Source organism: Coccinella septempunctata, chromosome 4 (genome assembly GCF_907165205.1).
Source record: "Coccinella septempunctata chromosome 4, icCocSept1.1, whole genome shotgun sequence".
Lineage (NCBI taxonomy): Eukaryota > Metazoa > Arthropoda > Insecta > Coleoptera > Coccinellidae > Coccinella > Coccinella septempunctata.
The window spans coordinates 16,868,878-16,896,296 of NC_058192.1; the positions used below are offsets into that span (position 1 = coordinate 16,868,878).

General features: G+C 36.6%; 2 protein-coding genes across 2 annotated transcripts in view; one reads left to right on the forward strand and one right to left on the reverse strand.

Annotated features, from left to right (window-relative positions):
- LOC123310850 (midasin) overlaps positions 1 to 27,419 on the reverse strand; it is a 169,482-nt gene that overhangs the window by 66,114 nt on the left and 75,949 nt on the right. The gene's annotated exons all lie outside the window — the stretch shown is intronic.
- Positions 1,980 to 27,419, forward strand: part of LOC123312528 — an 86,356-nt gene continuing 60,916 nt past the window's right edge. The window contains exons 1-2 of the mRNA XM_044896990.1: positions 1,980 to 2,165; positions 20,640 to 20,838. Coding sequence (XP_044752925.1) covers positions 2,156 to 2,165; positions 20,640 to 20,838 — 209 coding nt within the window. The 5' untranslated portion in view covers positions 1,980 to 2,155. The remainder of the gene's footprint in view (positions 2,166 to 20,639; positions 20,839 to 27,419) is intronic.

A 27,419-nucleotide genomic window follows, 5' to 3' on the forward strand; every position in this document is an offset into this window, starting at 1 on the left:
AGAATTTCCTTCTATTGGGAGACCCAAAAAAGTGGTGGCATTTGAGAATTTTATTTTTGAGTGAATTAATGCGAAAAGTTTCCTACAGGATTTTCGATAAATGTCATCGTAGAATAAATTCCAGAAAATTGATTTTTCCATTTATCATTTGACTTGTCCTATACATTGTAAATGTCTAAAGGTACCAATAAATACCTAATTATTATTATTACATCAATGTATTAAGATGAACAGCCACAGATACGCGCTAGTTTTCCTGTTAATTGTTTATTCATGTGATATTTTTGTTCAGAGGTGAAGTTCATCTTGAGTTAAAACGTCCTTTAATTCATTTTACTTATATTGATGCAAGATGATTTTTGTTGAAAAATTTTACATTCTTGTAATTATCTGTTAATTCTTTCGGGAGATACCTATTCCCAATCATTGCATTTCTTCTTCGGGTTAATATTTTTGAAATCTACAACTGGTGTAACTTTTTCAAACTTTAACCAAAGAAGATAACGAAAATTAACTCTCCTCAGCTGGTGCATATTATGATATTATACGGATCTCTTGTATTTTCCATGAAAATAACTGGACTTGGTATGCCTTCAATCAGTTTGTATAAACCTCAATTATGTTCGTCACATATATTCCGAAGAGATTCGACATTGTGATAAAATACGTAATAATAGAAGCTTTCACGTAGAACGTAAACGTTTAGCAACATAGCGTTCATTCAAAACCCAAAAATGTTTTGACAAGGTTCATAACCCCACATTTTCGTACCATACAGAGTGAAATGTGTCAAATTTCCATGGCCAACCGAGTGCTAAAATAAAAGTGAATGGAGTATATATTATTCAATTTACTGGTGTGTAAAATAAGTGAAATCCCACTAAAATCTGCGAAAATCTAAATTGTCCCCTTGCAAGGTCCTCCATTCACATCTACATCTCTAGATACCTATCTGGCGAATTGAGTACAGAGGTTTTTAAAAAAATCTCTCCCAACGCCAGCCACTTGACGCTGAGCCAGATCGCACAAAAGGCTTGCGGGTGGATTGTTCACGATGCACATCCGAGATCCCCTCAAATGCTTTGTATCAGTATGTCTGTAGGTTTGAGTAGGTACTTTATGTTTACCTCGGGGAGAACTCCAGGAGGCGTATTTCCACTGAATCATGGCTGATGAGACGATTGACTAGCGCGAGGGAAGAAAAATTAACGACTACTGGAGTTGCGAGATGCAAACAAAAAATAACTGAGTGAGATTGAACAATGAGTGGGAAAATTCATATTCAGACATGATCGATGGAGATTATGAAAGAGACACTAACGGCTCGTAGGAAGCTGAGACTTTTTTTTAACGTAGTGTTATAGTGCTACATATTTTCTCAAAACAAAGTTTCGCACAACCTATAGAAACGTTTTCATTTTCCATAATTTGCTGCACCACTGTTTCGTTTATAAGGTTGATACGGAATTTAAGAGCAGAATGGATAAATCTCCATGTGATCTCTGTCTTACGTATCAGAGGAGACTAAGATCACTTTCCCTTGGCTGTTCAAAACTCAGTTTATATATCAAACAGGTATACACAATAAGTCGATTATTTCATACTAAGGAAACGCTGTTGTGATTGAAGATTTATGAATTTGGAAATTCAGCGGTTGAGCAGCACAGCTTGCGAAATGGGTTTATAGTTAATATTGTCGAAGTCAGTTTTGATACCTTTCTATATTCATTGATGAATTGAAGCTTATTGTCGTTTTGTTATTAAAGGTAATGTTATGTAATGGTATTGTCGTCAAAATCAAGGAATACACAAGTGGCAATCCAACGATAAATAGATCAATTATTTAATCTTTCTGGGAAAATCAGGTATTCCATTTTTTCCGGGTGAATAACGAGGCAGTCATCGAAAATTGGAAAATGCACAAATACGAATTGCAGCCACGGGAAATTCATGATATCGAACTTTTTTTCTAGCCGAATAGCGGGGCGCAACCGACTGAAAATTCGTGAAATTCAACGAGCGATGTGTCATACGATTGTCGACGGAAGAATGGGAGAGAATTGAAAAAATTGTTTTGTGTTATGTAGTTACCCAGCCCGATCTGTCCAAATAGGATTATGGTTTTGTGACGTCTTGGCACTGAAGAGGATTAAGCATGGCTGCAGGTAGGTAGAAGATTTTTCGTAATAAACATAGTGAGTCTCGTTGTATTTGATTTTCCTTTATACCTAATTCCTCACTTTCTTTTTATAACGAATAGAAGCTGAACTGGATAAACATCATAATCCGATTCCAACAAATATATACCTCCATGACTATTGAATCAAGTGATCATAACTTATCTGCTTCTTTGAAGCACAGGTGATTTATGAGCCATAATTCAACTATCAATCAAACTTCAAATAACACGGGTCAACACCAAATTTGACTGCAAATCATGAAATTTCGATATTTTAGATCCTAATTAGACGAAAAAAATATGGCATAAAAAGTTTGCTTCTGTGTTCAGGAGACTGATTCAAAGATATTTTTCGAAATCTCTGATTTCCACGAAAAAGTGGAAAATAATTTAAAAGTGCTCGCTTTTACTTGTTATTTTATGTTCATAACTACTTTCTCTCTCTAAACCCCCAAACATCTTTTACAAGCATTACAAGCAACATGTAGAGCAGATGGCTTAGCTTGATTTCAAACAGGAAAGTCAAAATATGCTCATAGGCTTCATAGAGAACGTGAGATGTCTTTAATTCGTATTTCACGTCTCGAATTTTTAATCAATTGATCACATATAAAACGAAATGCATCAGCATCGTATTCACACTTTCTTGACTCATTTGAAGTTTGTCTGGGCTTGTGAACAACACCTGATCGTTTTTTGACTCGAGTGCCCTCTAGCGGCACTTTGGAAAGGTAAACACCCAACTCTCATCGCGCGGTCTTTTTATTTAAAATTAAAAAAAATGAAGAACGAGTATTATTACTATAACCGAGACTATAACTATCACAAAAGCAAACTCTATACCAAAAAAAGGTATTTTATTTTCGTTTTTGTGCATAATTAACCAAAAAATTCTAAAATGAACGTTAGGACAAAGAACGAAAATTTTTTTGTAGAGTCGCGTAATTGAACATTATGTAATTTTTAAATTTTACCATTGAAGTGGATATGAAATTATATTCCTGAGCCTCTTTTCCGCTTGCAAACTCTAAGGAAGACGAAAGCAACTCGATTATGCAAATTTTTACACATTCAAACATATCCTGAGATGCCTATAGAATTTTCCTCTTCGCAAGATATTTTTTATTATATTATCATGGCTCACACCACATGGATCTTCACTTCTGATACATTAATATGAAGTCTTTCGCTCCTCCCTCAAAAAATCCCTCCCAATCAAAAGTAGTTAAACGGAAGCGACCAAAAAAACTTTCAAACCTTCACCACCGAGAATTACCTACTCAACTGCAGTAATCCGATTCTAAACTTTGGCAATAGCGCTTGATTTCGCCAGGATTTCTTATTCCAAACTTCTCTCATATGTATGGGGAAAATCGCAGGAAGTGGGGAAAGGGTTGGGGGAAGATTATAAGATATCCACCCAATCGCGTATGAAGTAGCATATTGCGGGTTATGATTCGGGGGAAAACTTTCTTCGGAATTAACACAGATGATCCAACTCGGTGAATATCCAAGAATATTCTCTGTTTTAATGCACAGGTCCTGACGCTGCAAATTTCACATTCTCAGCTTTTATCACCTGACAAATGGATTGAAAGGCATAGAGGGAGGTTCTGACTGTTTGAAGAAACCTTTGTTCATTAACTAACTCTTTTGGTTCATTAATGAACAAGAGGTTTCTCGATTGGGTTAATTCGAAGAAATTGATTTGATTCACTAAGTGACATCACAGCGACAACAATCAGTGGTGAACAGCAAATCTATAATTTTCGATATACATATACACATATTTTTTATTTCTGACGGGTATAATGTGAAAATTCGGACAATCAGACAAGGAAAATGAGGTGGACCTGCTACTATCTTCGTATACCTAATTCTTATGTGGTTATGGATATCACCCCTTATCGAGTACAAGGAATGAAATAGAGTAGAGTCTGGAAGATATCAGGGCGAAAACAAATTTACCTTTTTCATTAACAAACGAATTACCACTATAATATATTTCCTTCGAGAAATTTTTGTACATGGCCATGAACAAACAGATAACATCTAGTTTGATCACCGATGAAGCCACACAAACACAACTTGTTGTATCGTGAAGAATAGAAGAATTGAGAAGCGGTATTAAATGTGCTCGTGAGAATGTTTGTGGTTAAAGTACCATTCTTGCAACATAAATTTTTTATCCTTATTTCAGATTTGTGATGCTAGCCATACCATAAATGAATCAATAAATACGCCACCACTTCAAACATAGTTGAGTGAAAAATTTATACAATTTTTTTTTTTGATGAATTCTGAGCTAATTTTCAATTCTTTCAATCTGGTGTCGCACTTCACAAGCTCAAGTGATTCTTCCGATTTCAGGATTTTTTTGTTGCTTTTCGATAATGCAGATCACACAAGATGTATGGCCACATTTGTATTCATTTTATAGATGATTTGTTCAACTTGGTTATCTTGAGAATTGTGCAAAGATGATTTTAGCTGTAATGATTAACTTCGAAAAATTCTACTTTCTGTTGAAAGAAAGACACATCTAATAACACTCTCTATGTTCTATAGAGGGTGTTTTCAAGGGTGAGGCATTATTAACAGAACAAAACATGAAAATATGGCTGGACAATGAATGGTTCAGTACCAAGTTCATCGGATTAGATGCATCAGGTCACTTTTGAGAGAATCATAATTGCTATATCGTTCAATTAAGAGTGGAAAAAATGTAGGAAATCGAAGCAGATTCTTGAAAGTGCTTATGTTAGTTATGTTGAAAAAGTGCTATGATTTTTCCTCATTTCATCCCATTTTTACGACGATTGTTGGAATGTTCGAACAAGAAGATTGTGATGCCCATTGGGAAAAAATTCGTGAATAATTTAGACGAGTTTTATTGGTGAGATTTTGAAGTATTATTCTATTTTTTACAGTTATGTCCTAAGTCTCTTTTGTCAGTTGGTATCTAAATGAGCCATTTCATAAAATCGTGTAAGTTACTGAAAAATGATGAGAACAATTCGGCAATCCTAAGTTTCCATTTTCATTATCACGTAAATATCGAACGAGCCAATATCCTAAACGAAACCACATGGTCGAATCAGGAAATAAGTTTTTTTCTCATTGCTTTGCGATAATTCAGCTAACAAACGGTCTAGGGTCGTATTAGGATCTATTTCAGTAATCATTTTCAATTTTTTTTTCAACTTTGTCATTTTGAAAGTTTTGTATAAGTAATTTTTGGTTAAACGCTTCATTTTGACCAGTTCTACCTTCAGCTGGAAAAAAAGCCTCACCTTCAAATACACCCTGTATAGCATTATGGTATGTATGAACTGGGGAAGAAAATATACATAATTCCGCATAACAGATTCAGAAATTCCCAGAATTCCGTTGAAAACCCCAATAAAAAAGATCATCAACCACAACGACGTTCACAGCAAATGTCCCGTAAAACGTCCGCGCGCGAAACGACGTAACGTACGACAAAAACCGATCGTCAAAGGGCCCCAACATCAATCACGCCCGCCGAAAAAAATTGTTTTCGCGTTGACGACGCAGAGCGACGTCCCGACGCACTCCCGTTTTTTCGGCCGGCTCTGGGACGCTCGCACACGTCGATTCCAGCAGCGTCCCACCCACACCGGTCACGTACGTGAAACCCTTCGCGGTCTCCATCTGGCGTAACGGACGAGTTCCACGAGCATCCACCTTTTTCCGCTTAATATATGGATCATATACATCGAGTTACGAACGGAATTATTCATGCGGCATTTTCGAAATGAAAAATGCCGGGTCGGAAATACAACAAGGAATGTCGCCTCGTAAACAAACGGAAGCTCGACTGTCATGAATACCGGATGGATGCTCCAATAAGAGTCGGCAAAATTCTTATGCGCCATTCCCGAATGAGGTCCCTGAACGAATTATTAGATACAATTGAATCTTGAAAAATACGCATATAAATAGGCGAGAAATGTTTTGCTAGGAGCTATTAAGCCCACTTCGACTACAAGAAAAAAGTTCCAGGAGATAAAGAAAACGAAGGGGACTCTACCACTGCGAGATCTAAAGAAAAAATCTGGATCTTAGTACAAACATAATAGATTTCATTACCTTCCCTGCCGTCTCAAGAAGCACCTATGAGAATAGGTCCAGTAGATACTGATCAGCCACTTCGAACCAACGTTCACTGCTGTATCCCGTTACCGGGAATAAATCTACAAAAAAAAAGTTCGAACAGACTTATAATTTCTTAGGGCTAATTGCGACTGTGTGCCCTTCTGTGAGTGAAGATACCCAACCGTGACCTACAAATCCTTCCACATTCTGGGCATGGATAGTCACCAACCAGATCTGGCCGCCGCTGTATTCTTCTCGAGTCTTCATTATAACTGTGTACCAAAGACCTCCACTGTGACCTGTCCAACGCTAGTTTGGATTCATCATTAACTGATTTTAGAGATTGATGTAGCATATCCTTAAACCGCTTATACTGGCCTTCCTGTTTTCGGGCTCCCTCTGTGAGTTCGCCCTACAAAGCTATTTCGAGGAGTCTCGTGTCTTGATGCATCCTCAGGATGTGGCCGCTTCATCTGAGTCGGGCTCTTACTTGAGTCTCAATTGTTGTACAACTCGCGCGTTGCAACACTTCTGCATTCGAAACTTCGTGGAACCATCTGATGTGCATTATTTGTCTCCGATGACGTTGCCGCGTTTGTTCAATCTGTTCAATATGTCGCCTGTAGGGCGTCCAGCGTTTCCGTAAAGAAGCGTTGGGAGGACCACTGCCTTGTAAAAAACTGTCTTGGTCTTCAGATTGAGGTCGTGATTTTGAAAAACTCTGTCCTTTAGCTTCCAGAATGACCGTGATGCCGAATCGATACGGTTGTGTATTTCCGTGTCTAGGTTAGCCCAAGAATTTATCAAGCTTCCCAAGTATTTGAACTGCTCGACCTGTTCTAGAGTTTCATTCTCCAGGCTCTCCAACGCAGAAGATGTCGAAGGTTCCTTAAAAAATTAGAACTCTGTAACTGGAAGGCGGTTTGCAACGAAGTATTGGCGAGAGCAACTCTGATATATGAACCTTAGTCGTAATGCAATGTAACCGCAGTGAAACAATCTATAAACCCATCCACAAACCCTTCAGAATGGAAACTAGCTGACCCACCACCAACAACAAGACTAGCTAGTCTACCACAATTAGATCGAATCGAACCATATTGAAAGATTTAGATCTGAAGTACGTGAGAACAAAATGCACCTCTGCACTGACGCCCCAATCGTCCCAATTTGTAAGTTCCTTCCTTCATGAGATGTTCAAATGCTCTCTTTTGGGCTAGTCTAGCACTCTCTTAGGATAAAACCCCTCAACGTTTGATCCAAGATCAGGTTCGTAACTTCTACATGAAGTTTCCTCAAGGCTGCAGTTCTTTGGGGGTGCTTCAGCCCAATGAATCTGACTAATGCGATATATGGTTTTGTGAATCAAAGAAAGAGAAAGAGTGTGTGTGTGTGAGAGAGAGACAGAGAGAGCCTACACAAGCAAGCTTTACATGGTAACCCAATTTATTTGCCAGTCAACCGGAGGTAGAATCTATTTGTGTTATTTGGAGTAATTCCACCAAAATACTTAAGTGTTGAGAGGGTATCAATATTGGTTACCAAGAAGACATACAACATCGAATGAATTAATGAACAAAGAAATAGCATCCTCCAGCTGATATTGCAGAGCAATATCGAGGGAAAAATAGGTACGGAAAGGAGAATTTCATCGGTTCTCAGCAAAAACTGCAGAGTTCAGTTAAAAAAAACCCTCAAAGGTTAAAGAAGCTTTCTCCTGGAAACAAACACTATGGGAGTTCTATTAGCTGGCGTATACATAATCCGTTATGAGCCGAAATATCAACTGAAACACTAGAATAATTGACGGACGGCTTCAGAAGAATTTGGTTACCGATCAACGATTTGTCACTCAATTTCCAAAACAAAATCAATGAAACCTTTCCATTTCTGAATATATTGAAGAAGAAGTACTTGTGAATCATTGAATGGAAGTATGCTTATAAATCATAATTTTAATAGAATGATATTCTGAATGAATTATCGATTGGAAACAAATTGACGTTTATCGCTCAATCAAGCTTTGAGTAACTGGCGGTGGATGTAGGATTGAGATATCAACATTCTATGAGAATTTCCCCATTATAATTTTTGTAGAATGACCCAAGCTTTGGTCAGAATCTACCGACCTCCTACATTTGCGATAGTCTGAAAGACTGAAGATAAGAACTTTTTTTATCGTCGTTTCGCCAAGGACTTGCCTCCTCTATCTATAATATCTTCATGGATCTGAGAGGCTGTAATCCGGAAACGGGATGGAAATGAAGATAGTATCATGCCGCTATGCAGTTCACGTGTGCATCTGCGATGAGACCAGAATTTTCTCCGCAATTTTCCGCCCATAATAACCTCCTAACTATCCCATTATAACTTTGCGCCAAAAGTAATACTGGCGCTTTACAAAAGCAGTTAACCCACTTCTCTATTTATCGCCCTCGAAGAAAATAAAATTAATTTCACGGAAAATTTCGAAGGGAAAATGACGTCGGAGATGACGGCGCGAATGTGTACACGTCGGCGCCATCAACCTCCGCAAAAAGAACGAGATGGGGGTCGTTAAGGGGGTACCGGCAGATATATAACTGCTCCATTAGCATATCCGGGGCTTCCATCGGATGGATTGGGAATATGTACGGAGCTCGGCCAAGTCTGAGTTCGAGAAAGCAGGACAGAAGCGCTGCAGGAAGATTCTCAAAGTTACGTGACCTGCGATGATGTCTTTTGCAGTACAGGAATATTCATGTTGAAAACTCTTCTTAGTATATGAAAACTAGTACTATTGTACAGGGTGTTCCTTATTCGATTTACCCTAGGGAAACCAGAAGAGATCCTTCAGACTTCAACGATTTCGAAAACTTCTTTTTTTGTCTTTGAAGGAAGTTATTTAAAAATTTTACACGCACTTTATTGAGTAGAATCTAGTGGTATTACAAATAATGTTACATTTTTAGAGAGCTCTTGGTAAGCATGCTTACCAAGAGCTCTTATATTTTATTATATTTCTGCTAGGCAGATTTTTTCCAAGGAAATCTTTACCATTTTCAAAATTGCCAATATGTAGTACATATTACAACAACTGTTGGTTTTTTATCCGAAAATGTATAGTGTTTATGATAAGATGATCATGTTAGACAAACCGAATTAATCAAACTCGAGATTTTCTAATAACAATCTATATTTTTTATTATTCTAATCGATTCTACATGAAGAAAAAGTTTAGCTTTACCTAAATAAACCCTATGGCTTGAATGAAATCTTTAATAGTTATCAAATAAAAATTTTGAATAACGAATAACAGCAATTTCGAACTGCTTGATCTGTGACTCGCATAAAGGAAGTAATATTCGATTGTCCGATGAATAATTTTGAGATTTCATGAATTATACCTTGTGAAATCTTTGTTGGGTTTGTTGAGAATCCGTAAACAATTCATGAAACGTCAAAATTTTTTATCGGGACATCGAATTTTAGTTCCCTTCTGTGGAGTCCAGAAGTAACAGAATGATCGAGAAGTTTGAAATAGCTGCTTAACCTTTTATTGAGTTTCTAACCTAACCTAACCTTTTATTGAGTTTTTCCTTGAGGTATATCGTTCATTCAGGTAGCCTCCCCTCTTTTTTAACGTAGACCCTACTGAAATAATGAAAAATATTGGTTGTAATTGGAAAATCTTGAGTTTTGTCCGATTCGGTTTATCTAACTTGATGATCCTCTTATGAACATCCAGTATATTTTAGGTTTAAACAATAAACAGTGTTATATAGGTACAGGGTGTTTTCAAAGGTGAGGCTTTTTTTTGACAGAAGGTGGAACTCATCAAAATAAGTCGTTTAATCGAAAATTGTTTATATCAAATAGCCTAGATGGCTGAGATACAACGCCTAGAATTTCGACAAAATTTCGTTGAATTTCAAGTACGGGACTGTGGAAGGTGACTCCGGCATCGCACAAACGAAACAAAACATAAACATATGGCTGGACAATGAATGGTTCAGTACCAAGTTCATCGGATTAGATACATCAGCTCGCTTTTGTGAGAATCATAATTGTTGTATCGCGCAATTTAGGGTGGAAACAAAATGTAGAAAATCGAGGCAGTTCCTTGGAAGTGCTTTAGTTAGTCATGTTGAAAAAGTGCTATGATGTTTCCCCGTTTCATCCCATTTTTACGACGATTGTTGATTGTTGGAATGTTCGAACAAGAAGATAATGATGCCCATTGTGAAAAAATTCGTGAATAATTTAGACGAGTTTTATTGGTGAGATTTTGGAGTATCATTCTATTTTTTACACTTGTGTCCTAAGTCACTTCTGTCAGTAAGTATCAAAATGAGCCATTTCATGGAATTGTGTAAGTTACTAAAAAATAATCAGAACAATTCGGCAATCCTAAGTTTCCATTTTCATTACCACGTAAATATCGAACGAGCCAATATCCTAAACGAAACCACATGGTCGAATCAGGAGAAAAGTTTTTTCCCACTGCTTTGCGATAATTCAGCTAACAAACGGTCTAGGGTCGTATTAGGATCTATTTCAGTAATCATATTCAATTTTTTTTTTCAACTTTGTCATTCTGAAAGTTTTATATAGGTGATTTTTGGTGGAACGCTTCGTTTTGACCAGTTCTAGCTCCTGTTGAAAAAAGCCTCACCTTCAAACACACCCTGTATAATACATCAGAACATGATAAGGAGTTTAAAAAGAATCAGCTGCTGCTGAGTTTTTTTAATTATATTGCCAAAAGTGTGACATTCTGCTTACACCTTTTTTTTTCATAATGATCTCAATAACTCATAAACCGTCGAGGTTCACGGAAGGTTCTGTTTGAATTGCCAACAAATCAGCAATCTAACGATGCAAAGAGATCTGGGTGTGCCAATTGAAATAAGAAAGCACTAGGCTGTTGGGGAGGTCTGAAAATATTTTGGGAACAAAGTCAACGTCGAAAAACTCAACATGCAAATTTTAAACACAGAATAGTGATTAGTATTCTATAAACTTAACTAATAGGCCATCGCTATGGATCACCCTATATTCCGGGTTATAGACTGAAAATGACAAATTTACAATATCATCCTGTAGTGGTACTTTGGTCTCATCAAAAAGTAGCACGGTATCGTGTAAACCACATCATTATACCTATTATTCTTAGGAAAATGGGCCACCCCGTATAAGTCGAAGGCTGTTGAAATACGATTATTTCCCGTTACAAAAAGTGAAGATCGAAATTGTTCAAGAGGTTGAAAGGAAGTAGAAGTAAGAAGTTTTTCTGCTCACCTACCCCCCTGGAAGGTGCATTTCCACCCAACTTTAATTTCCGATTCGAGTCGGGTAAGGCAGAGAGGATCTTGAGAAAATCGTCGGGCGTTGCCGAACCCCAGCATTAGAAGAAACGGGATCGGAAATATCGGATTCGAGTGTCTTTAGGGTAGCGAATCAATTTTAGGGGCGCCTTTGATGGGGGATCAGAGGCCTAGTGGCGTTAATCCGTTGCGCTTTATTCTTTGTCTTCTTTCCGGGGCGAAAAGCGCCTTTATCAACGTTGGAAAAGGCCACCTTCGAATTCACTGCGATTTAATAAGCAGAAAATTCCAAGAACAGATTTTTATCGCTTCATTTTCGAAAAATAATACTATAATTGAGTAATTAATTCATGAAACAGAGATTTGACTCACAAGCCGTTAATAATTGTCACAAAAATGCAATAATCATGGCCAAAAAGGAATTTGCGTGACACTACTCTTGAATTTTGGGAGAAAAAAATGAGAAAAATCCTCGGAAGCTGATTGCCATACTGGGTGAATGTTATCATGAAACGTAAGACAAGTTGCTCATTCATATCAGACGAGAAACAAATTGAGAAATAATGCCATCGTACCATTTGTTACAAGAGAATTTTTCCAACTATATTAGCATATAAAATATACAGGGCGAGTTTTTGACTGGCACAAATTTTTTAACAATAGATTCTTGTGGTCAAAAGAAACACTTTTTTTATATCATTTTTTCCCATTTGGCCCTGATAAAAAGATATAACTATTTTAAGTTTTCATAATGAGCTGTGCCACCCCTGAAAAAACAAAATTGCCTTCAGAATAACTATAGCTAAATCTGCGACACTACACATCTGTGGATCTTTTAAACAGAGTTGTATTCAGCCAAAGTACCCATTTTTTCAAACTTCACAAATACTTTCTAATTTTTGAACATCGAATAACTCGAAAACGGCGCATTATACGAGAAAATATGAAGAATACTATTATTTTACAGAACGTTTAAATGTTCATTAGATATCGTCCAACTTATTTTCAAGAGTTGGCTTCTTTGAATTTTTGGTATTTTTATGGTACGTTATGGTTATAATGAGAAAACTGGAAGACGTGGGTGATATCTTGTGTTAGAAAAAGATTCGTCAATTTTTTTTATGGTTTTTCAACAGCCTCTATTTTATAAGATGTATCGATTCGGAAAAATGGTAAAGGAAAACGTGTTTTTTTGATCTCAAGAATCTACTGTTAAAAATATTTGTACGAGTCACCCTGTATAGGTACATTCATTAAGTAATTTTGTATTTTTGTGCATTTGCATGTTGAATATGTATAATAAATAAAAAATAAATAAAAATATCTAACTTATGTAAATGAGTAACGATAGTGATGACACGTTCCACTATGAAATTTTTCAATTTATCCCAAATTTTGTGAATGATTTACTTACAAATTTAGCGTGACTTCGAGATTTCACTTATGAGAATTCGTGAAGAAACTTTCACATACCTGGAAAAAAAAGAAGATATTAGTATCACAAATAAATTCATATTAAGACTTTCACATTTCTCGAATGCATTCAATCCTTCAGAATTTTCCCGGAACACATTAATGTTTTTGATGTGAATTCGAGTTTCTACCGGAAACATTCCGGTCGACATATTCCGGTTCCCAAGAGCGTCTGTCCACTTGCCAGAAGTGAGTTGGAACGCGACAAAGGAGTGATTTACGATATACGTGGAAAAGACTGAAATTCGCAAAAACCCGACAAGTAAACGTTGTGTGAGGCCATTCTGTCGAGAGTTCCAACTTCGGATATCACGAACCGAAAATATACCCTTTCCCGGTTCGGCACAACAGCCATTATTCACGAGAACGAAGTAATTTTTTCCATCACGACGAATCATTTGTCCGAAGGTTAAAAAGTGGAACAGCTAAGCTTATCTGGACTCGGAATAGCTGATGATAGTCAGAAAACTGATGCAAGGCGCTGAAAATTCAATATTGTAAAATAGAAGAGAAAGGCCTTTGAAATGAGGTGTCACTCACCCCATCTGCCCAATTCAAAAAATAGGGGTTGGGGTTGTAGCACTAAGAGTTGAAGGGATACGATTTCGAATTTGATCTTGAAAGTTGTTCCCATGGAATCAAAAATCGAGCGTCCAAGCGTTTTTATATAATTCGGTGCTGCTAACCTAGAGATTAAACCATGATCATGAACAATTTCATTCAGATTGACTTGGCGGAAATTTTTTCTACGAAATCGAAACAGGAATAACTTTTTATCGAAGAGGAAATTATATCCTTTTGCAAGTCGAGAAATTCTGATGAATTAAATATAGAAGAACCTTTTAAAAATACTTTCAACATTGTGAGGAAATGATTCCAAATAGGAAAGCAAAATATGATGGACCATTTTCCATTGTTGAGGTGAATTGAATCCTGCAAAGGAAAATCGTGAAAAATTGATATCCAGCCGAGACGAGAGGGCTTTTCTCTCTCAGATATTTCGCGCACGTTTTACTTCTACCATGGAATGTTTTCGTGAGTAGCATATTCTGTGTACACATCATCATTTCCTTCATTTTTCCGCTCCTAGAAACATACCTCGAGATAGGGAATGTAATGGCGCTCTATCTATTTTCGATGTGTTTGTTCGTCTGAAAAAAATTCACTCTATAAAATGGTTAATGTAGTTCACGTAACCCAATTCCTGGAAAGGAAATTATTATTAGAAATTGCACGAGCGGAAAACCTGCCTGTGGAAAACCCAAATGATAATAGATATATTCAAATGGGTTGAGCAAAATCAAGAAAGGAGTGTTCAAAGAGGAATATTTGAAATGTTCATTTCTATGAAATCCTGAAGAATGAAGATAAATTCATCATGAATGGAACAAGTCAACAGAAAAAAAAACGTCATCATGGTCGATACGACGAAGATACGGAGTTCTGTTAGATATCTGTACAGGGTGGGCGATATTAGTTGCCTACTGTAGGGATCTCGAGAACTGTAAGAGCTAGAAGAAAACAGATGACACGGTTTCCAGCTCTTTTTAGAGAAAAAAAAAAGGTGAAAACCGTAGCCTCCTACAATTCTTTGTTTTTGAGTTATAAGCAAAAAATGAGATTTTTACGATTTCGAAATGTTCTCCTAATTTTTGTCTTTGAAGTTACAGATTTGAAACTTGAACCTTCCTAGGTACTCTCATACGAAGAATCTATTGACAAAAGATTTTTTTCCAATTCAAAAATAACAAATTCAATAAAAGTTTGCATTTAAAAAAACGAAAGTTCGCTCAATGATTCGGAAAAATATTTTGAGCTCGTCAGTGGATTCTACCTAAAAAAGTGCCTGTAGAACGTTCAAGTTTTAGACCTGTAATTTCAAAGACAGAAAAAATCGGAGCTTCACACTTCACATATCCGCACTGCACTTGGGAGAAATTTATTTCCCAATAATCCTATACCAGTGCCAACCATAAAATGAGGTGTTAAACTAATAAAAACGACAGTTCATCGTGTCCAGTTTTTCGCGAATTGCATATTTATTCGATGGAACGTACAAATTCGGCTGAGCGCATATTGCAAAAAGGCTATTTCAATTTATTTCGTACGGAGCGTTGTGTTGATCTTTTTTGTGGGTTGGATGGTCGGAATTTTCTCGTTAATTGTTCATTTATTCTGCAGAGTAATGATTTTGTTTTATCTATAGAACGAGCAATTAGTGATTTCGTTTGGACTTCATACGGATTTGTTCAGTAATTACTTAACGAACAGTGATCGAAATTGCGATAATATGAAAGGGTAAACAAAAAGCCAGCAGAACACTGCATTATAAGTTATTCGTAGCACACTCTGTACAGGGTGGGCAAATTTCGATGTTTTAGCACTACAGCTTTTGAACCAGAGGAGATAGACAAAATCTGATACCCCATTCTCGTTCTCTTTTTCTGAGAAACTAACAAGAGTAGTAGTCATTTTTGGCCACCTTCTTTTGTTTTCGAGTTATAAACGAAAATTGGAAAAATGGCGATTTCGAAATAAATTTATATCTCCGCTAATACTGATGATAGAGCTCTGAAATTATAACATTATACAGGCATTTTTTTGAGTAGAATCCAGTGGCGTGCTCGCCTTTTTAGCAGGATTTTTAATTACGAAGCTATGACCCAAAGTTATGTTTTTTTAAATGGGAACACTAGATTTCTGTGCAATTTTTTGAAAGCTTAATTTTTACTGATTTCAAAAATATATAACATCATATGGTTTGCATCAATATAAATAATAAAAAATGGTCAAAAACCTTTTTTCTCAATATTTCTATGGTTTCAACTTCCGTTGAGAATAGAAAAATGTAGCATCTTATTATTACCACAGTCTCCTTCTATTAGTCCTTTCATTTCTATGCTTCTTACTCAATTTCTCCAAGATTCAAATTTTATGAAAATTGGTAAAAAGCATAGAAAGAATGACATTGCCGGAAGGAGACTGCTCTTATTATAGGAAGCTCTATTTTTCTGTGCTCGTCAAAAGTTGAAACCATAGAAATATTGAGAAAAAAAGGTTTTTGACCATTTTTTATTATTTATATTGATGCAAACCATATGATGATTATATATTTTTGAAATCAGTAAAAATTAAGCTTTCAAAAAATTGCACAGAAATCTAGTGTTCCCATTTAAAAAAACATAACTTTGGGTCATAGCTTCGTAATTAAAAATCCTGCTAAAAAGGCAAGCACGCCACTGGATTCTACTCAAAAAAGTGCCTGTATAATGTTTTAATTTCAGAGCTCTATCATCAGTATTAGCGGAGATAAAAATTTATTTCGAAATCGCCATTTTTCCAATTTTCGCTTATAACTCGAAAACAAAAGAAGGTGGCCAAAAATGACTACTACTCTTGTTAGTTTCTCAGAAAAAGAGAACGAGAATGGGGTATCAGATTTTGTCTATCTCCTCTGGTTCAAAAGCTGTAGTGCTAAAACATCGAAATTTGCCCACCCTGTACATTTCTATTCATATGGAAAAAGTTTCGACCGTCATAAAAATGTTATTATATACAAGGTGGTTCATTGATAAAAGGACGTAAGCTAAGTTTCATAATTAAGGTACAGAGTGTTTCATTGATTTTGTCAATTTTTTCAATTAGCCATATTTTTCGATATATTTTGATGACATTTGCTGAGTTTATTCTCCGCAGTAACTTGTTCTTAATGACATAGTAACTGAATTTTTCATCAGGACTGGCCTAGAAGAAATTGATAAATAAGGTTGAACGCAAAAGAATATTCCTTAATTTGATAGGATATTCCAAAGAAGCAAAAAGAACTGAAGGAAACAAGGTATTTCTCGTACACGATTTTAATACTCAATAAATCTAGTCAAATCTGCATATTTAGACAACACAGTAACCAAAAATTCGAACATGAAAATTAATTCCATTCAGTATTTATTGATTTTACCAATTAAATTGCATTTTTTTATCTCGAAGGTGAAACACTATGGAATAGAGGTGACTCAAAAAATAAGGGCCTGATGATTCAATTAAATCAGGCAAATTAATAAATACCGAATAAAATTTTGTGTTTATAAACTTTTTTGTCTGAAAATTCAGATTTGATTAGGTGTAGGTATTGAGTAGGTAAGTATTAAAATCGCATGCGGAAGTACGAGAAATAACAAGGTATTTCTTCCTTCAGATTTTTCATATTTTCACGAATATCATATCAAATATAAGGAATTTTCATACAGAGGATGTTTTTTTGGCTCAATTTTATTTATCAGCTTATACAAGACCGGACCTGAAAAAAAATCGTTCAATGTGTCTGTATGAGCTACTTGTTAAGGAGAATGAACGTTTCAAATATCATCAAAATATAAAAGGTGGTTCCAAAGTTATGGGTAATTGAAGAAATTGGCGAAATAAACGAAACGCTCTGTATCTTGATTATAAAGAGTGAAAGACCCTTTAAATATAGGCTATTCTGACTCAACTCTGTGTCCTCTCTCTACCCCATATAGTCTTGGTTTGAAGTTACACATTTTAAGTATTCAATAACAAAAGCCTGAACAAAACTCAGCCACTTTCAAAAAATACAGCAATAGCATTAATAGTCTCACAAAAACAGTGTATTATGATGATTAGAAAGCTTCATTATCTATACATTTATTGAATTACAGAACAAACAGTGTCGTAAAAAGAACACCTGATTAATGATTGCGCTCTTTTGAACGCGTCGATGATAAGGAACAAAGAATCGTAAGGCTCAATAGTGTATATTTGGTTCAAAAGAGCAGAAAAACATCCACCAGATTAATTGCTCCAATGAAATCTTCGCTCATCACCCTTTTACCACTGAAAATCATTTATTCACGTTTGAAGCCTCCTGAACCTGCCATCATTTGTTAGTTCGAGCAAAATCTTGAAAAGATTCAATTAAGCGAGACTGTATGAACAAACCTCTCTACTGACACTCCATACGAGTCTGCAGCGTTCAAAGGGCGCCTCAACAACCGACAAAAGAATCGCGGGCATTTCGAAAGCTACTTGATTTCGCGACAAGCCTTCCATTTTCTAGCAACGAGAGCCAACATGCCTAGTGATAAACAAAGGATATCGTGAGTGGAAGCCATTGACTCCTTACGACATAATTCGTTGTAGTACTGAGCTTTGTTACATCAAAAACGAATTTCTTGGTTTAATGATGAATGAAACCTAAAATAAGGATAATTAGGAGAAAAGATATCAATATTTTTTTAAATTTCGATTCCTTTCAAAACAGTTTTTGATTCTCACCTCATTGTAAGATGACAGATGTCTAATTTCTTAACGTAAGGGACACAGAAAATAAACCACCGAGGCCCGATCCATGACACCAGTACGGCAGCCATAGACGCCATGTTTGTTTTCATCTTTGGCGAAAATAACGGTTTTCGAGCGTGGAAAACTAACGAAAAACGTGTTTTCCTATCGAATTCACTATGAGCACTAGAAATATCGGGTCACGAGAGCTGGTGGAGGAGTTTGCGCTTTTAAAGTTGCGCCAGAGTAATTCGTCCGGTCTGACGTAGCTGAGATACTTCCCTTTTTTTTTGGGCATGACGAACAATATCTAATCCCTATCAAACAAAAAACATACATAAATGACGAAATGTCATCATACGAAAAATGAAGAAGTTTCATCTTTGAAAAATTGATTAAGAATCATACAATTTTTTTTGGCCACCTGGTATTGAAACTAATGGTAGTTCGATTATGGTTTTTCCATCAAGTATCAGTTCACTTCGATATTTGAAGAAAGAAATCAGCTCTTTAACTTTTAAGTTATTGGTAGTTCAATTATGGCCCACCTACACCCCCATTTATTATTATTATTTTGATAAAGACTTTCGAATTGTTTAGTTGAAATTTGATCAACTCCACCTACTATTTTTACAAAGATGCTACTGATAATTTTGTCTCCATTTTGATAGAGACATTATTTACCGAATTTCTCGAGTATATGAGTAAAAAAAAACGCTCAAAATTTATATTTTTGTTAATTACTATTTAGTAGGAAAATGCTCGAATAAGTCAATTTTTACGAGGATGTATTGATATCTAGATAGCCTAGACCAGTTCCATGCATAAAAAAATATTGAGTTACCATAGCAACGAACAATAACTAATATCATTAGAAGTGTCAGTGCGAAGTTTGAGGTCAAAAAAATAAACCAGAGTTACGCAATTAATTAAAAGAAGGAAGATGTCCACCGAAATTGTGAAAATCCAAAAAATGAAGTATCGAGTCATCATCAAGCACCTGAATTTAAAAGGTTAAGAGGTAAGCAGATTTACGAAGATATGCTTAATACCCTTGGTGATCAATGTCCTTCGTATGCGACCGTGAAAAATTGGACTGCAAGCTTTAAAAGAGGTAAATTTTCCATTGAAGATGATGACCGATAGGGAAGGCCAGTTTCTGTGTCAGTCCCTGAAAATATCGATGCAGTTCATGACAGGATTTTATCAGACCGTCGAATTGGGCTAAATCGGATATCTGAAGCACTGAATATTCCATATGAACGCGTTCATCATATAGTTCAAGTTAATTTGGACATGAGAAAATGAGAAAAATTGCTGCAAAATGGATCCCCAAATGTTTGAATGTTGACCAAAAGCATGCAAGGGTAGAAGCATCGCGTTCGATCTGTGCTCGATTTGAAAACTTCTTAAACGGAATTGTTACTATGGATGAGACTTGAGTACATTTCTACGATCCAGAAACAACGCAACAATCGATAGAATGGCGACACTCTGGTTCTCCAAAACCCAAGAAGTTTCGTGTCCAAAAATCTGCAGGAAACGTGCTTGCTTCAGTTTTTTGGGATTGCCATGGAGTAATCATGATTGATTTTTTGGATTAGGGTGAACAATAACCGGAGATTACTATTATTCGACATAAGTGACCACTCTACGGGAAAAAATTGAAGAGAAAAGACGCGGGAAACTATCCAAAGGTGTTTTGTTCTTGCAGGACAACGCCCCTGCACACAAATCTCATGTTGCCATGCAAAAAGTTCGTGATTTAGGGTTTGAATTACTAGAACACCCCCCTTATTCCACCAGATTTGGTTCCATCCGACTATCATCTTTTTCCTCAACTGAAAAGAAGTTTAGAAGGTCGTTAATTTCCTTCCAACGAAGAGATAATAAAAGCTGTGGAGGTCTGGTTTGCAGAGCAAGAAGAAAAATTTTTTTTGAAAGGTCTAGAGACGTTGCAGGTTCGCTGTAATAAATGTATCTAATTAAGAGGAGAATATGTTGAGTAATAAAATAATTTGACATTGAAATTTTGTTTGGTCCTATAGTAGGCTAAGAATTTTCAATATATCCTCGTATAATTGATCTGCTATTTTAAAACTCCTCGTATAAATCTTCAGATTGATCCATGTAAATAACATGATCTTCCTCCAACGTTTAATATCCATGCAAATACTTCGAGAATACCTGGAACCCCGGGGACAAATAACTTCCCCAAATCCAGCCGATTCACGCATCTCATTAAGTACCTTTTTCTCTTCCAGGATCGGTGGTGGCTTTTCCCGGGGCCAACTTACGCTTCGGGAGCAGCGCCGCAAACGCATCGTCCAACGCTACCAAGGTATTCGAGTGTCACCCTGGCGGCACCGCAGAGGCGGCCCTGATATTCGCCCTCGGGACAATGGGGATGGCGGCGAACCTCGCCCTCATGGGGGTCATACTGGCGAACAGGCAGCTCAGGAGGTGAGTTCGGGGAAATCGGAACCGGAAAGGGAGTGTTCATGATTTAAGATTTAAGGTATTCACGAAGAAATTCGTCGTCGAGTAAATCTGGAAAATTATCTACGATGTTTGGAAGTGAGTGTTCAGCTTAGCTCGCACCTCCACTGATCTATGACTTGAAGAATTAAATGAGAAACTTACGCTTTATTCAGGGTGTAAATGGATAGTTGCGAAAAAAATTAAGGGGTGATTCCTTGTCCAACAACATTAGTGTCTTCCATATACAATTTTTGAGCAGCCCCTGCTTATAGTTGGGAAGCCCAAGAGGGATATTCGGGATTTACTCAAGCGTGTCAGATTAATATAAGGAAAGATACCTTGGACCCTCTAGAGTAGCTCTACCAAAAATTAGACTTGTTTCTAGGGGTAATTGAAGGATCTGTAGGTCACGGTTGGGTCTCTTCAGTCACAGGAGTGCACACAGTCGCAATTAGCCCCAAGAAATTGTAAGTCTGTTCTTTTTTATGTCTTTTTGTAGATTAATTCCCGGTAACGGGATACAGCAATGAATGAATGAATGAATGAATTGTCTAGGACAGCCTGTCAGATTAAGATATATGTATGTGGTTAATTACATGTTACAAGTATATATTCTCTTAATCTGACAATTCAAGCGTAACGAAAATAGTCCGGGAGGCAGGGCCTTTTTTTTCAAGGAATTTCATCCCGGCTGAATTTAATACTGTAGGTTGTAGTCACATTGCAAATGACGAAACCAACCGTCAGCTGGTCAAGTAGCGGTGGGTGCGCGCGTGGGAGGCGGCGGAACTTGGGAAAAAATGCAAAATTTCAAGTGATTTTATCCCGGCTGAAATTTTTTATATGTAATATTAATGTTGAATAGAAACAAAATAGTGAAGTCAGCCGATAGGCGGAGGGTGGAAAATACGTCAGTCGAGCGCGTGAACTGGGGAAAAAAAATTGAAAATCAAGTTATTTCATCCCGAATGAAAACACCTCCATATGATTCCTTACATATATCGAAATATAAAAATGACCGTCAGCTGCGTGTCTAGCGGGGGAAAGACCGTCAGTCAGATCATTGAAAATTCCGCGCGCCGTATAAATGCATGAGCGCGCTCATACATTTTTGCTCTGACTGACGGTCTTTCCCCCGCTAGACACGCAGCTGACGGTCATTTTTATATTTCCATATATGTAAGAAATCATATGGAGGTGTTTTCATTCGGGATGAAATCACTTGACTCTCAAATTTTTTCCCCAAGTTCACGTGCTCGACTGACGTATTTTACACCCTCCGCCGATCGGCTGACTATGTTTCTGATTAATATCAATATTACATATAGAAAATTTCAGCCCTGATAAAATCACTTGAAATTTTGCATTTTTTCCCAAGTTCCGCCATCTCCCACGCCCGCACTCACCACACTTATTTTCAAAGAAGCACTCGTTGAATTTTTAATGGACGATTGGTTAAATAATCACATGGCATCGTAGATTGGGAATAAAACAGTTTTCGTAAACTATATGCCACAAATATGAACAAAATTCAACGATCATCGGATCCATTGTTAACGTGTCCAGGTCACGAAGAAGCAGAGATGGTTTTCCATGTCTGTCACTTGAAATCTGATGTTCATGTAACTCCATATGATTTCTTACATATATGGAAATATAAAAATGACCGTCAGCTGCATGTCTAGCGGGGGAAAGACCGTCAGTCAGAGCAAAAATGTATGAGCGCGTCCATGCATTTATACGGCGCGCGGAATTTTCAATGGTCTGACTGATGTCTTTTTTCTCATAAGTTAATAAAGCCTACGGATATTTTAACATTTATATTTATTGAAACTATGATTTCGATCAATATCAAATGGGTTTGTTACGATTAACCCATGATACATGTAGGTAAAGCAGCAACATCATATAACATACTTAATTATAGTATAGTATATTTATTCCATTTCTACAATTAATTTACTTGTCACAGATATGTCAAAATAAAATAGAAACATGTAAAATCAACAACAAAAAAATATATCTCAGGAGCAATTTTTTTTTTACAAAATTCTCTAAATTCTTCCAAGTTATAAGGTTAACACTGAAGTATGTAGCTGTAGCTGTGAATCCTTCTCCGAAAAAGGTCAAACTGATCGATGCCTTGCAAATTTCTTGGTAAGCCATTGAATAATTTCATCGCTACATAATGGACATTTTTCTCCCTTAAAGTTGAGGAGTGTATGGGATAAAAGTGGGGTTCAGTTCTTCTTGTGTTATTACCATTCTTACAGTCCTCAAAGTAATACTGGTGCTTGTGGAGAAATAGAAGTAGTCTTATATGTAGAGACCATAAACTGTCAGAATGTTGTTTTTTCTAAAGTGACCCCGAGACGATTCTCTGTGTCCAAGTGATAGTATAGATCTTATTGCACATATGCAATTAATCATTCATATTTTTATTAATTCGTTATCAACATAATCAACATTCAAATAAATCGGTAGGTACAGGTAAATGTGCTTGGCTCCAAAGGTGGACGATGTATGCCGTTCGAAAGCAATGTTGGTTCAGTTCAGCCTTAGAGGGCGGGAATAAAAATCCGTCAATTTTTTTTCCAAGTTAAGTGGATTTCAATCATCTTAATTGCCGTATGCTCTATTGAATGTTAACACATGAGCATTGTTAATATCATCAAATTCTGTAAATCCATATATTCTACAAAAATAGCATTCCAAGTATGTGAACAATTGATCGAGGTTACAATTGGGAATTTGTGAAAAGTCACTCACTGCTTGGATGTACGTTGGAAACTTCCGGAGAATTTCAAACGTTTTTTTGCCTTTACGGTAAAATGCTGAGTTGAAATTGTATCCACTGAAGGCATGAAATCCTGGCAATACAGAGCACAAATTTGGACCCGATGATGCAAACAATTTGATGACATCAATGAATGTCTGAATATTGCCGGTCCAACATGCATCGAGATTTGGACGTTCTTCTCGATGAAATTCATATTTCCCAACATAATGATCAATATATCTGTATCAGAACATCGCATTGTTACATGAACATCAGATTTCAAGTGACAGACATGGAAAACCATCTCTGCTTCTTCGTTACCTGGACACGTTAACAATGGATCCGATGATCGTTGAATTTTACCTTGTTCAACTTCATATTTGTGGCATTCCATTTAGTTTACGAAAACTGTTTTATTCCCAATCCACGATGCCATGTGATCATTTAACCAATCGTCCATTGAAAATTCAACGAGCGCTTCTTTGAAAATAAATGTGGTGGGTGCGGGCGTGGGAGACGGCGGAACTTGGGAAAAAATGCAAAATTTCAAGTGATTTTATCAGGGCTGAAATTTTCTATATGTAATATTGATGTTAATCAGAAACATGATAGTGAAGTCAGCCGATCGGCGGAGGATGTAAAATACGTCAGTCGAGCACGTGAACTAGGGAAAAAAATTTGAAAGTCAAGTGATTTAATCCCGAATGAAAACACCTCCATATGATTTCTTACATATATGGAAATATAAAAATGACCGTCAGCTGCGTGTCAAGCGGGGGAAAGACCGTCAGTCAGAGCAAAAATATATGAGCGCGCTCATGCATTTATACGGCGCGCGGAATTTTCAATGATCTGACTGACGGTCTTTCCCCCGCTAGACACGCAGCTGACGGTCATTTTTATATTTCCATATATGTAAGGAATCATATGGAGGTGTTTTCATTCGGGATGAAATCACTTGATTTTCCAATTTTTTTCCCCTGTTCACGCGCTCGACTGACGTATTTTCCACCCTCCGCCTATCGGCTGACTTCACTATTTTGTTTCTATTTAACATTAATATTACATATAAAAAATTTCAGCCGGGATAAAATCACTTGAAATTTTGCATTTTTTCCTAAGTTCCGCCGCCTCCCACGCCCGCACCCACCGATGGTATTGAAGCTGACGGTCGGTTTCGTCATTTGCAATGTGACTACAACCTACAGTATTAAATTCAGCCGGGATGAAATTCCTTGAAAAAAAAGCCCCTGCCTCCCGGACTAAAATGTGTGGGAGAGCTCCAACCGTCACGTATACATTCTCGAGCGCGGTAGATATTTTCTTATTTCTTTGAAGCATATTCTTCCGTTCAAGAATAACGGAAAAAATATAATCTGACAGTTTCAGCGAGCCGAAACAATAAAAATTGGCCATAAAGGTAACAAAAATCAGTTTTTTTGAATAATCTCCTCTCCTGGGCTTCAAACTGTTTTCGCATTCATTATAAAAGTTGTAGAGCATAACATTTTCTACAAATTTTGTCCAAAGCAATTCTTTCTACGTTCGAACATTTTTGAGATATAATGCGATGAATGTACATTAGACTGGGTTTTTACACTGACCTTGGCCTTTCGCATTTGTGGCTAAGCTCTTGGCCCTTATCGCCCTCTAACTCAAAAACGGTTAAGGGTATGTAAAATCGCTTCAGACAAAAGTTGTATAGAATTTTATTATCTACAACTTTCATAATGAATACAGAAACGATTAGAGCTACATGGAATTATTTAAAAAAATGCATTTTTATTATCTTCAAACTCTAAGATTGAGAAAACCCCCCCTGATTAGTGTCAGATTAATCGGTCAACATGTCTGCAACACCGAAATTAACCATCTGTATGAAAATATGACACACTCGAGTATCTACAAGTAACGATTTTTTTTTTGCATTTTCTAAGGACCGCTGCGCTTTGACCTTGCGTCACGTTCGAATTGTCAGTCTCTTGAAAAGTAGCTTCCTTGGGGTCCAATTAACATATCCTCTAAAACGCTGACACACTCGAAAAAAAAAATTTTCACCATTTTCAAATCTTCCGTACGGCCAGCCTCACCACGCAAACTGTCAGATTAAGATGAAATTATTAGATATTAGACATTAGAACCTTTTTTTTTCCTTTCTAGCATCTAATCTTCAAAATCCCAATTTAGCATCGTCGGCTCCCCAACTATTAGATACAGCTACCTAAATCCAGAATCTAGATAACTGCCAGAAATGAGATTGAGCGATTCTGTGGGAGCGAGAAGGCAACAAAAAACAATTGTGGTGGTTTCCCTCCCTGCAAGGGAAAGAAAAAAAAAGCCACCCCTAAAATTTTTTCCCCAATTCCTAATTCATATCTTACCATTGTAAAATTAATTCTTGATATCTTGATTCATTTTCAACTTTATGAAAAATATATCAACAGATACGTAGCGTAAGTCTAACAGGCTAGAATTATCTTGGAACTCAAATTTACCTAGAAGGCGAATATGATACGGACATTATAAGGGGAACGCCACCAAATTTTTTTTCAACTGCTTTCTCGCTACCATAAAATTTTTGCTGAATTTCATTTCTGTCAGTTTTCTGGTAAATATATTAAAAAAATTGCACGAACTTAGCTTTTCTTTTAAAGATAGAACATTGAACGTTCTATAGACTACTATCTGGCTAATTTTCATTATGAGGCCTTATGATTCACTCAGGAAAACAAGCAATCACGAATATTATGAAGGCTTTCCATATTGCTGATAGAAATAGATGAACCACCTCGTTATGTTGGCACCATGTGCCGCAGGAAGGTAATATTGTGCCTTTGATATCCACAGTATCTGTCAACAATATAGTAGATATCATCTTGCAGGGAACAATTTGATGATTAACTACTCCGGTGACATCAACCTCTCGATTATATCGAATGTCTAGCTACAGTAACTGATAGAATAATGCGATTTTCCACATAGATTTATATTTCTCAAGATTCTTCTTCGATCTTTCTGGAAGTCGTGAACTACGTGAAAATGCATAAGTCAGATATAAATTAAAGTGTTAAAGATCTGCCCATGAGGATATGAAATATTCACATTTCATTCTATAACGCAAATATACCACGATAGAAGTCATTGCAAATACAAAAACTCACTGATCTAAAGACAACGTAAAATGTGGTATATCGATGCATAAAATTTTCCGAATTTCAATGTTATTATGCTCGGTTGCCCGATTTTGTTCGAATCTGAAACATATATCAATTTTTCAACACTGGAAATACCAACGAGATATAATACAACCTCTAGAAAGTAGGTAAATCCCCCAACATATACTTCGGTTCTGAAGTTCACCCTGTCGCATAGGGGATTGAGGAGCTTAAGATGTCGTCTCTGAGTGTACACTGAATCGTAAATTTTGCATTCCACTTTCAATGTAAGAATGCTGATATAGCATAGAGATATGAAGGAGGATATAATAAAAATTATAGGGGGTATTGTGGGCAGTGAATAAATAGCGTGAAATTAAAAGAAGCAATAAGAGAAAGAAGTATTTTGACATATTTAATTGATTGAATTAGCATCCTGGAATCACAGGTGATTAAGTGCTTGCTAGCAAGTTATAGAAACCTGTACAGGGGGGGCAAATTCCGATGTTTTAGCACTACATCTTTCAAACCAGTGGAGATAGACAAAATCTGATACCCCATTCTCGTTCTCTGTGTTTGATAAACTAACAAGAGTAGTAGTCATTTTTGGCCAACTTCTTTTGTTTTAG